At 40.4% G+C, this 12838-nt stretch overlaps 1 protein-coding gene across 2 annotated transcripts in view; it reads left to right on the top strand.

Moving 5' to 3' along the window:
• The first annotated feature begins 985 nt into the window (after positions 1–985).
• The window catches only part of STAT4 (signal transducer and activator of transcription 4), a 45742-nt gene continuing 33889 nt past the window's right edge, over positions 986–12838 (top strand). For both annotated transcript variants that reach the window (XM_083366554.1, XM_083366553.1), the window contains exons 1-4: positions 986–1353; positions 8984–9112; positions 10563–10707; positions 12498–12596. In XM_083366554.1, coding sequence (XP_083222680.1) covers positions 8985–9112; positions 10563–10707; positions 12498–12596 — 372 coding nt within the window. In that variant the 5' untranslated portion in view covers positions 986–1353; position 8984. The remainder of the gene's footprint in view (positions 1354–8983; positions 9113–10562; positions 10708–12497; positions 12597–12838) is intronic.

Raw genomic sequence — 12838 nt, 5'->3', positions numbered from 1 at the left:
GAATTGATTGGTTGAAATTTTTAATCTCACTTTTTTTGGGGGGAGTACACATAGCAGAGGACTGGGAGCCGCAGGAGACGGCTGAAAGAGCCGCATGCGGCTCCAGAGCCGCGGGTTGCAGACCTATGGGCTAAGGGGTATCATTTGGTCTCCGGCTTGTCTTGAGAAGTTTCCCAAAGTGCCTTAAGAGGGAAGGTCCTTCAGGGTTATCCGCCCAGTATTTTTCCCCTCACCCAGTAAGCCACAAAAAGGTCTCCGGGAAAGGGAGGGCTTCTCACTGCGGCGAGCTGCAATTTTCAGAGCAGACGTGAACCCCCAAAGTAGCACGCCTCGCACCTCTTTCAGCAACCTCCTGAGGATGTAACTCGGGGAGGGGAGGAGCAAGCTTGAGGACGGCGGTGGGGCTTTCTCCCTAGGGTCAGCATAGGTCAAATCTGCCAGCGCGCCCTTGCTTCGAAGAAAACCCAGGCGCCGCGCGAGCGGGCGCGCGAAGAAATAATAATAATAAACCTTTATTGCCAAAGTACAACATGTGTACATTGAGATTAGCTGAGCCTCCCCCCCCTGCTCTCTCCCCCCAACACACAGTGACAACAAACCCTCCATCCCACCACACTACGTGAACCAACTACACCAGCGTTTTCCAACGTTAGGAACTTGAAGATGCGTGGACTTCAACTCCCAGAATTCCCCAGCCAGCATAGCTGGCTGGGGAATTCTGGGAGTTGAAGTCCACGCATCTTCAAGTTCCTAAGGTTGGGAAACGCTGAACTACACCACACACCGGCCTCCCGAGTCAATTCTGCATAAGATTATGTCCCATTTAAAAGCGAGGCAGAGGAGGGAAAAAGAAAGAAAGAAAGAAAGAAAGAAAGAAAGAAAGAAAGAAAGAAAGAAAGAAAGAAAGAAAGAAAGAAAGAAAGAAAGAAAGAAAGAAAGAAAGAAAGAAAGAAAGAAAGAAAGAAAGAAAGAAAGAAAGAAAAAAAACCCTTCAGAGGAAGTAGCGCTTCGAGACCAGCAGAGACTTTGGCAAAAGGCCCGAAGGGAGGGGGGGGGAAACTCCCCACTTTTCTCCCGCCTCGCGCGCGCTCTCCTCCGCCTCCTCCCTCCCTCCCTCCCGCTTCCTCCCCGGGTGACGTCGCCCGCAAGCAAGTTCCCCGAAGCGAGGGCGCGCGCCCACCCTTAAAAGAAGAGCCGAAGCTTCTGCGGCGGGGCGGCGTCGCTTTGCACCTGCAGCCGCGAGGGAGCCAAAGGGGTAGGGGGCCGGGAGGATCGAAAGATCGGAGGCTTTCTAACCATCCCTTGGGGAGCGCGTCGCCTGGGGCAGCCGGGGCAGCCGAGTTCATTCCCCAGGTAAAGCAGGGGAGGCGGGAGGGGGTGTGTGTATATGTGTGTTTATGTGTAATGGGGATGGGGATGGGGGGTGGGTGGGAAATCTGCCATTAGTAGAAGGCGGCATCTCGGGATGAAGCCAAACCAAGCCCACGGCTAGAAGAAAAAGGCGCACGCCTCGGTTCAGTTGTCCCGAGCCCTGCAAAATCCCCGCGCTAAAATCAGCCTTCGGTCGAGGCTTTAAAATCAGGGGTCTTCAAACTTGGCCCTTTTATGACTGGTGGACTTCAACTCCCAGAATTCCTCAGCCAGGCATGCTGGCTGAGGAATTCTGGGAGTTGAAGTCCACCAGTCATAAAAGGGCCAAGTTTGAAGACCCCTGCTTTAAATGTTCCGCAAGATCATTTGTTCTGCCCTGGACCGTTTTTTTTAATCTCCGTTTAAAAAAAAAAAATCAGCGTCAGGTAGTTTGTAGTGCAATCCTAGACGTGATCGTTCAGAAATAATTATAGATAGCACATTTAATGTCTAGTTAAGCTTAGGGTGTGCCTTGGGCCGGGGTAGGCAACCTTGGCTCTTTTATGACTCGTGGACTTCAATTCCCAGAATTCCTGAGCCAGCATGGAGGTTGCCTACGCCTGGCCTTGGGAATAAACTCCATAGAACAGTTGGCGGGACTTCTGGTGATTTTAAATCGCCACCCTCTAGAGTTAGCTTAGCCCATGCTAGGGCTAAGAGGTGCCAGATCTAATGTGATACTATATTAGAGCAGAGGTCTTCAAACTCGGCCCTTTTATGACTCATGGACTTCAACTCCCAGAATTCCTCAGCCAGGCACACTGGCTGAGGAATTCTGGGAATTGAAGTCCATGAGTCATAAAAGGGCCAAGTTTGAAGACCCCTGTATTAGAGGATCGAATGACAGAGGGCCTGAAATGAAAGGGTTCTTATGCATTATCTGGCCCAACCTCAGCTAAATGCAGGAATCCATGAAATCATCCCCCCTCCCCCAAACAGGTGACTTATCTACTGTAAGGCCAAAGGTGTCAGCCCAAAGGTGCTTTTTTCAGGAGGCAAAAAGTCCAGTTGCCTCGTGAAAAAAGCATCTTTGGGACAACGGTGGCCTGGATGTCTGAGAATCTCCATAAACATTTTATCTACTGTAATCCATTTTCTAAAACGTTCAGGAAGAGGGTAGCACCACTATTTTCGACAGACGGATTCATTGCAGAGCAGCTCTTCCTATCAAGAGGTTTCTCCTAATCTTCAGCCTTCTTTTTATATATTTTATTTAATTAATGTTTAATAATTTAATTTAATTATTATTTCATTATTAATTATTTCATTTAATTTCAACTCATTCGGCTCTGTCCTGTACTTTGTTGCGACAGAGAACAAGTCCACCCTGTTTTGCACAGGAACAGCCTTTTAAATACTTATAGACTCCACTCATGTCTCCTCTCATATTTTTTTTACAGGCTAAACCTGTAGTTCTTTTAACTGTGTCTCATAGAACTTTGTTTTCAAACCTCTTACCTCTTGATATCTCTCATTTGAATCCACTCCCGTTTCTTTAAGTTCCTTTTTAACCTGTGTACCCCAGTACAGGAAGCAATATTTTAAGCGTGGTCTAACTAGTGTAGAGTACACAAAATTACTACACTGTAATCAGTGCTTTTTTTGTAAAAGAAAAAGGTGCCGGAACTCACACATGTCATACAACCTGCCTTGCTTACCCTACAAGGTTCCATCCAAAAAAGGTGCCGGAACTCCGTTCTGAGCGTTCTATGAGAAAAAAAGCCCTGACTGTAATAATTTTGATGCAGTGAGAGCTAGGTTGGTGTAATGGTTAAGGCAGTGGTGCTGAACCTATGGCACGCATGCCAGAGGTGGCACTCAGAACCCTCTCTGTGGGCACCCGCACCATTGCCCCAGCCCCACCTCCCCTGCAGCCCCTTCCTCACCAGCAGCCCCCCCCGGAGGAAAGTCGCCCCTGGGCATCGCCTGCACGGAGCAGCGCAGCCAAGGACATGGCAGCCGTGCAGCAAGGACAAGACTCTTCCCTCACGCACTGTCGTGCACAGATGATGCTGCGGGGTGCGGGTGGAGGGCGTGGCCAACATAGCACTGCAGGGCCGTGTGGGTGATCTGCGGTGGGCTGTGGAGGCAGTAGGTGGCCCTGGGGCGAGGCAGGGAGTGGGGTGGGGGGTGGGCCGGTTTTGGGGCACTCAGTGTCTAAAAGGTTCGCCATCACTGGGTTAAGGCATCAGACTAAAAACCAGGAGATGGTGAGTTCTAGTTCTGCCTTCCTTTGGCAGGAAGCCAACTCTGTGAACTTGGTCCAGTTTCTCTCTCTCAATCATAGAAGGAGGCAGTGACAAGCCACTTCTGCAAATCTTGCCAATAAAACTATAGGGACTAATCCTGGCAGTCACCAAAAGTCAGAATATGACTTGGAATAAGAAAAATGCTTGAAGGCACACATACACACCCATTTTAATGCAGTGCTTTTGTTAATGCGGTCAAAGACTGTTTTGCGTTGTTTGCTGAGTTGTGCTTTCTTTCATGAGATGCCACATTCTGAGTGATACTGGTAGTTGTTCATGGAGTCCTGGTACTTTTAAAACTAAAGTTGCAAGATTATCTCCTAATCTAGGCAAAAACCATTTGAGTGCATAGTTTAATGGAGTTGCATATTATAATCACAGATGTTTTGTGGATGGCTTGTTTCACTATAGGTTATGCCATAATCAAAATGATTCATTTAGAAAAACATCAAGCTTCTCCTTGCAATACAATTGTATTTTGCAGAGTACTATAAAACAAACATATTAAATATATAATAAACAAAACTAAGACTCTAATTCTCTGTATGCTTCTCTGGGATTAAATCCCACTGACTTTTGTAGAGTTTATTTCTGTATAGTATGATTTACTTTTGCAGAGGACATATCAAATATTTTGTGTGATTTTATGCACAGTAACATATGCAGTTTTTAGTTGGTCATGGTTAGTAAACGTGTTCATAATTGCATTTTTATTGGTTGGCCAATACTTTGCACACATTTTCTTACAGATAATACTGTAGTTCTTTTCTGAGTTCAACATTATTCTTTCTGCATTGTGTGTATGTGTGTGTGTGTGAGAGAGAGAGATGATACAGACTCATCCAGCGTTTCTATAAGTACTCTTATTAAAATATTAAGCTTAAAGCAACTTTTTCATTTTAGGTTTTAAACTCCTTGCTGAACCATGAAATTTGTAATCACAAATCTTCTAATGACACAATGAACTTGTAATCACAATGAATTACTATAGCCCTACTATGTTATTCCATATAATGATTCTGTTAGCCCAAACAGCAAATTGAGAGTCCCTCAAATGCTGCAGTGGATTATTGCTCTGTCCAATACTGTATCAGTAAGAACCAAATTACCTAAGTTCACAGACCTAAAATAAATAGCAGAATATGGATGTCAAATATAAACATGCATTTAATGGAAATTCTGTGAAACTTTCCTATCCCTTGCAGCTATGTGCTTTTCCCCTAGAGTGATTGGAGAATTGTCCCAAATCTTACAAATTTTGGGAAAGAGCATACAGCTGCAAGGGATAGGAAACTTTCACAGAATTCCTATTAAATGCAAAACATTTAAAGAAACAGAAAAGAAATAACTTCCAACCTTCATCACAAGAAGTATAAACAATTTTAGTAACTTATCATTTCCTTTTAGAATACAACAAATGGTATCTTCTTTCCATATCCCATCTTCAATCTTCGTTGAAGTATTGGCTCCACTTTTCACAAAGTTATATTCAATCCACCATTTCTTCCTCTGAAAGAAAAACTATTAAGAAATAAAATTAGGAATAACTCTATATTAGCTGTGGTTTTTCATCTGAAAGCATCCTAGTAACGTTTAGGCCAGGGGTCTTCAAATTTGGCTCTTTTATGACTTGTGGACTTCAAATTCCAGAATTCCTCAGCCAGCCTGGCTGAGGAATTCTGGGAGTTGAAGTCCACAAGTCATAAAAGGGCCAAGTTTGAAGACCCCTGGTTTAGGCTTTGTGGTATTTCCAGAGGCAGGATGGTCTACTCTGGGAGGCTAATCCATCCAAAATGGCTAATAACTTTTGGAATCGTCTGTGTCTTCTGTTGCCATTTGTTTTACTGAAATCTTAGTCAACGTTTGATGTTAGGAAGTGAAATGGCTAGAGTCATAGAGCTGGAAAAGTTGGGATGAATATAATCAAATGCATATTAGATAGAGTCTGTTCAGTGAAGTGGCAAAAAGTTTATTTCTCTGTTAGCACAGGAATTATTCCATGCAAGCTAGCAGTATTGGCCTGTGCTTAGCATCTTGTTATGGCCAGTTTCTAAAGCCTTCCTTTCCAATTTGATTTGGATGCTACTATAAGAATAATATTAGGCAGTACATGTTTAGCTCCTAATTGTCCAGTTAAGTTGGATGAATTTTAGCTTAGGTAACTTGAAGGGTTTTGGAGATAAGATGCCAGCTATGTGTGCGTTTGACTCTTGCTCATCCTATTTAATGGGAGCAGCTAGTAGTGGACAAACCGAGTGGAATCTCATTGTAGAAAAAGGTGTTTCCTGCATGATAGAATCTGGGATAAAACTGTTGTTTGAAGATATCTTTTATTGTAGTATTCCATTCACTCTCAAACATTCCACTTATAGATATAGTTCTTACATACTTCATGGCTTCTCAGCTCAAATTATGTTTTAATTACAGCACACCTGGACTACTTCAATGCTCTGCCCATAAAGCTTACTTTAAAGACTATTTGAAAACTCAAGTTTATCCCGAATCCAGTGCACGTGGAGCTTATCACTTTTCTGTTTGAAAAGCTGCATTGGCACCCAATTTATTAACAAAAGAAATTCAATCGTGGGTGATTGCATTATAGACCATGAATGCTTTAGACCCAGGACTTTGAACAGCTATTACTTGCTGCATCAATTTGCCATTTAAATCATTATCATCTTAACATCCATTTAGTTGGGACCAAGAAGAGTGGGTGTTTCTTCAGTTGCATCTAATCACAGCACAAGCATGCCCAAACAGTCTTTTTTTTTTCATGTCATGTCCTCATGATGTTGCCTTCATGTCGTGCCTAGCCGTGGTGGCGCAGTGGTTAGAATGCAGTACTGCAGGCTAATTCTCCTGTCTGCCGATTGCCAGCAGTTTGGCAGTTTGAATCTCACCAGGCTCAAGGTTGACTCAGCCTTCCATCCTTCCGAGGTCAGTAAAGTAAAGGACCCAGATCGTTGGGAGCCAAATGCTGACTCTGTAAACTGCTTAGAGAGGGCTGTAAAGCACTGTGAAGCGGTATATAAATCTAAGTGCTATTGCTATTGCTAGCCAGTACCGGAGGAAGCTTAAAGCCATCTTTTGCTGTTCCAGGTTTAAAAATAGCTTTTTCCCTCTTTTCCCAACACAGTTTTGACCATGGAGATAGTCTGACAGACCTCATCAGTGATCTGGTTGCTGATGTGTTGAGGGTTATGATCTGTCCAGCTGTTCCAGCAGGGAACAAGTCATGGCAGTTTTCCTGAGTATGACATCTGATATACTTCACTGATTGTCTACTCTAGTTGGTGTCACAATCTGGTGATCCCTAGAGGTCAGATCATCCTGGTACCTATCAGCATCATCCACTGCACTTCCAACTCTTGAGATTCTGTGATCCTCAGTTTCCTTTCTGTATTTATTGAGAACTGCATTTAAAATGGTTCAAATCAATAACAAAGAGCCAGTTTGGTAAGTGGTTAAGGGATCAGGCTAGATATCAAGAGACCGTGAGTTCTAGTTCTACATAAGGCACAAAGCCAGACCTTGGGCCAGTCCCTTTTTCAGCCCTAGAAAGGACACGACGGCAAACTATTTCTGAAATTTTGTCAAGAAAGAGAAGTCCCAGCAGTCGCCTGGAGTCAACACTGACTCCAAGGCACACCTTCCCCCCCAAAAAATTAATATTTCTGAATGTTGTTCCTTTATTTTATTGCTTTTTGAAATCTGTCTTTTGAGTAGTATTTTAAGTGAGAGTCATGTCAATATCTTAGATAGATAGTTTAAATGAATATTCTGCATTAGCAGAATTGTAAAGGTATTATAATAAGAAATAGAAAGCATTTTTTAAAAATAAAATCGAGAAAATAGAATTGCACCATGCGAAGGGCAGATGTCCTCTGTCAAAATCAATGTTCATACCTCTTTCTTTACAATATGCCCTTGTTTGTTCTCACGTGCAGCAGCCAGGTGGTGTATAGGGATAATAAAGCAATGTCAACTGGATTTTGTTAACATTCTGGCTAATAACAGGTATTGTCTTCCAATACTAAATATGGGATTTCAGCAACAGGACTCCCAAGTGTGCTTTAGAAACAATCTTCTCTATTTTTCTACTGCTGATGCTTCAGGAATTGTATACTACAGTACTTTTTTTTTCTTCGAGAAAAAGAGGGGTAAAGAAAGCGTAACTCCCAACCTGCACCATGTTTTGAAGTATTGGAATAGCACACACAGATAGAAGTAGCAATAGCAGTAGCACTTAGATTTATATACCTCTCCATAGTGTTTTACAATAGTCAAGGCTATGGTCTTCCCAGTTGCAATGTATGGCAGTGAAAGCTGGACCATAACAAAGGCTGAGCGCCAAAGAATTGAGGCCTTTGAACTCTGGTGCTCGAGAAGACTCCTGCGAGTCCCTTGGACTGCAAGGCGATCAAACCGGTCAGTCCTAGAGGAGATCAACCCTGACTGCTCTTTAGAAGGCCAGATCCTGAAGCTAAAACTCAAATACTTTGGCCACCTAATGAGAAGGAAGGACTCACTCGAGAAGAGCCTAATGCTGGGAAAGATTGAGGGCAAGAGAAGAAGGGGAGGACAGAGAATGAGGTGGCTGGATGGAGTCACTGAAGCAGTAGGCGTGAGCCTAAATGGACTCCAGAAGATGGTAGAGGACAGGGAGGCCTGGAGGAACGTTGTCCATGGGGTTGCGATGGGTCGGACACGACTTCGCAACTAACAACAACAACAAAGTGTTTTACAGCACTCTTTAAGTGATTTACAGAGTCAGCATATTGCCCCCAACAGCCTGGGTCCTCATTTTACCGGCCTCAGAAGGATGAAAGTGTGAGTCAAGCTTGAGCTGGTCAGGATCGGACTACTGGCAGTTGGCAGAATTAGCCTGCAATACTGCATTCTAACCACTATGTCAAAAGTAGAGATTTTAAGCAGGGCCAATAGACTGTTACTGTCTGTCAGACTATAGCCATATTTACAGTGCCAAAATTGGATAACGTATGAAATTATCTTAGTAATTAATACATTTCTTACTTTCAAAGTGATAAACTATGTTCATTCAACAATATAATTTCCTTAATACAAAGGAAACTGGGACAAAATATGAAATAACTATATCCTTCAAACTTTGCATATATGGTTTACCTCTAACCAGCAACTTTCATTTGTCTGAAAAGGAGAGTAGCTGTTAAGTCCTCTCTGAATTTTTCTTACCCGGCAATTTTGCAAAATCATACTGGGCAGCTATTCTGGAAATTGCAATCCAACATATTCGAAAGATATCATCTTTCTTATCTCAAAAAAGCAAGCCTATTTCTTTTTAGCATGTCTCAGTGGAATCAAGTGCAGCAGTTGGAACCCTGTTTTTTAGAGCAAATAGACCAGATTTACGATGACATCTTTCCCATGGAAATTCGACATCTTTTAGCACAGTGGATCGAAAGCCAGGACTGGTAAGTTTGGATTTTTTTTTCTTCCTTTTCTGCCTTGAATATTAGGGCACTGCTGAATAGGCAGATATAGTTTGCATTATATTTACTGTTGAATGTTTTTCAAATTTGTCAACTTGAAGATGTGAGGACTTCAATGCCCAGAATTCCTCAGTCAGAATTCCACAACTTGCCAGTTAGGAATTCTGGGAGTTGAGGTCCACACATCTTCAAGCTGCCAAGTTTGAGAAGCTCTGTTATATACAAATATAGCTTCCTGGGCAGACACCACCCCCCCCCCCGCTTCTTGGGAATACAGTTATTTTATTATCCAAGTGAAAATAAAATATTGTTGTTTTGCATCACAATCTGTGGGTGTACATGTTTAAGCAGCATTAAACGAGTAAACTTTCAATAGACTTAACAAATAGTTCAAAACCTACCAAATTAATAGTACAATAATTTTACATAATTACATATTCCATAAACCTACTCCCATCAAGCATACTTGGGTTTTTTATTGGTTTGTTTTATTATTCTGGTTTTAACTTGGGCATTAATTTAATTATTTTTTAATGTTTGTATTGGTGTTTATATTTATGCCCTGTGAACCGCCCTGAGTCCCTTTGGGAGAAGGGCGGTATAAAAATCTCAATAAATCTAAAATCTAAATCTAAATTTGGAAAGTATATAATAAAATATGACCATATCTTTATGAATTAATGTTCCCTCTCTTTCTATATTTTTGTCATTGTTATAGCCATTTTGTTACCTACAAAGAAAGTTCAGTGAATATATTAACCCATTTAATGTTTGAAATAATCATTCTATTATGATTAGTCTTTGATACTGAAAGATATATGGAAATAAACATGTCAAACTATAAAATATTTTGGTTTATAAAATGCACCCTGAGAATTGTTTTTAGAGGAAGTGTAGAGTACTTCTTTTTGTCAACACAGCTGTATCCAGATTTAAAACTCTAGATAGTACATATGAGCAATTATTAATTCCAATGATTAATTTTAAATTAATTCTCCATCCTTTCTTCACTCCTACACAGACAGAAATCAATATATTGATAATATTCTGACATTTATGGTCAGATGTTAATTTTCATAAGCAGTTTATCAGTTTTCTATTTTAATGTTAGGACTACATATTACATACAAATTGAAAATATATTATATATGTGTACAAATTTTTAAAAAGCAAACTGAGAATTTTATTAGCTCTTTCAATCCTATATCTATATATTATTTTATTTTATTTTAACTTTATAATATTATAATAATATTCTGTATATAATTTACATTATATACAGAATATTTTCTTTAGATTAAAAACAGAATTTGTATAACCAATTTGTTGGCCTCCCATTTAGTGCCTAATATTTCTCTTGAACAAATGATTTTGAAAACAGTACTATTTTTGATATATGTATTTTTTTTCTTATTTATTTCCTGTTGCAAAGGGAATCTGCCTATAGCAATGAGTCCACAGCAGCAATGCTGTTGCATAACTTATTCATAAAACTGGATGAGCATTTAGAGCGTGTTTCTCAGGAGAAGAATCTCCTTTTGATACATAACCTAAAGAAAGTCAGAAGAGTTCTTCAGGTGAGTTTAAAAAAGAATTGCAAAGAAATCTCCTGCAGATTTACATTTTGAAATGTAAAGGAAGCTGCAAACATGCAGTACTTTCTGATATAAACTACGCAGTCTTCATTATTGATAGAGTATATACTGCACGTATCCATTATATAAACTATAAATGTGCGTTGCACTGTGAAATTGGAATGGATGCTATGCAATAAATGTCAGTGACCAAGTCAAAGCCTGATAAAAAGAAAGTAATAAATGATGATAGAATATTGAAAAAAGAGTGAGTTATAGTGTAGCCACAGAAATATTACAATATGGATGTGGTTTGTTTATGGAGTGGATATGAATTTTTTTTTAATGTGTGTGAAGGTTAACTTTGCCTGACAATTTGAAAAAGGCCATTATTGTTCCCCTATACAAAGGCTGCAGAAGATTTCAGACAGATTGCAAAAACAAACACCCAAAATTACAGGAGGAATTTGTTTATTAACCGAGAAGGTGTTTGGTAGAATTCTGATCAAAAGGGTATGAAATGACAATGAGCAAAATTTGGAAAGAGCAGCATGGCTTTGTTACAGACAAAGGGTTACAGAGTTAAGATTTTTACTCAAATTATATATTCAGCTATGTGTGTATTGACCATGATGTGCAAAAACCAACTTCTCTCTGGTGTGCCTGAATCTTTTTCAGCATTATACTTCTCCTCCATAAGTTAGTAAGCTGTACCTAAACTAAAAGCCATAAACCTTAATCTTAAATATATGAGGGTAATTCATTCTATTCTGCTGAGGATCAATAGCTGTCAGCCTTGATGGCAGCAGGTGTCAAGCTCAAAACCAAGAATGATAACATGGTAAATCTTCCAAGCTGAGTTCTTTATTCTTTAACACTTACAGACAAAATTTTGCCAGACTGGGAACTCCACTGTCTCATCTACAGTATACGAACTGTTAGTAAAGGGCTTCTTCATTCTGTTTCTCTCACACCCAATATCTGGACTGATTTGCTTCTTACTTCTCTGGAAGGCACCCTTCCCTCCTGGGAATCAACCTTCTTACTAGATCCCATTGGAGCAGGGCTGCCTTTGAAGGCCATGTGCCGGGAGACTAGAGGGCTTCCTTGTATGATTGGTTGGCCACCATGAGGACAGATTGACTAGATGGATCAAGGATCCCATCCAACAGAGCACCATCTATGTTCTTATATTAAGATATTTTGTGCTGGTCAAAGTCCTTTCTATTAAGTCAGATTCCGATATGGGAGAATTGGTAGAATCGAAGGTTAGGAAAAGAGAGGATAAAAGAACATCAGTATATAAAGATTTAAACGAAAGCCAGAAATTAACCTCTCAGTGATGCACACAACAATCACCCAAGTTTATTGGTAAAATAGCCCAGCTGTACTGCCTTAAAGAATTTAATATCTTGTGAGCTTCATGTAAGCTTTTTATGAAAGACTAAGTGGGTAAGAAACGTATTGGCAGCATGTGGATACAATGATAGTGAAAAATTCAGATATTGAATGTCTTGTCTACCTTTTGTTAGAGAACCAAATACAAGTTTGAGAGAAACAGTGCAGACGAAATGGGGAAAATAAAGAAATGATAAAACAGACTATGAGTATTCAGAGAGAGACTACGATTCATATAATTAACTTCATGCATGCAATGACATATATTACATATTTATCAAGAATGGACCTGAATTTTCTCTAATGACTTCATGGCTGTTCTACTGTATGTGGCCAATTTCTGCTATAGGATATGGATTAGATCTTTCTTATTTTTCTTTAACTTTGTTTTTCAGGCAAAATATCAAAGTAATCCTCTACATATAGCACTGGTTATTTCAAACTGTTTAAGAGAAGAAAGAAGAGTATTGGCTTCAGCCAGTATGCCAGTTCAGGTAATTTTTGTGAAGATGACCTGGAGGAGGAGGAGGAGGAGGAGGAGGAGATAGAAGGAATGCCCATCAAATCTGCAAAGCTTCAATATAATAATACTTTAGAAGACTGGGTCAAGTTTAAAAGGATCTTTTTAGGTTTGAACAATGGTCCTAAACCCATCAAAATGCTGTTCAGTAGTAAGAAATATAAGATTTGCCTTATAAAAGAATGCCCCCGTTTCCTCCCCCCCCCACACACACAG

The sequence above is a fragment of the Vipera ursinii genome (assembly GCF_947247035.1).
Source record: "Vipera ursinii genome assembly, chromosome: 1".
In the NCBI taxonomy this organism is placed as follows: Eukaryota; Metazoa; Chordata; class Lepidosauria; order Squamata; family Viperidae; genus Vipera; species Vipera ursinii.
The sequence above is the reverse complement of the archived record's forward strand: the minus strand, read 5'-3'. Positions and strand labels throughout refer to the sequence as shown.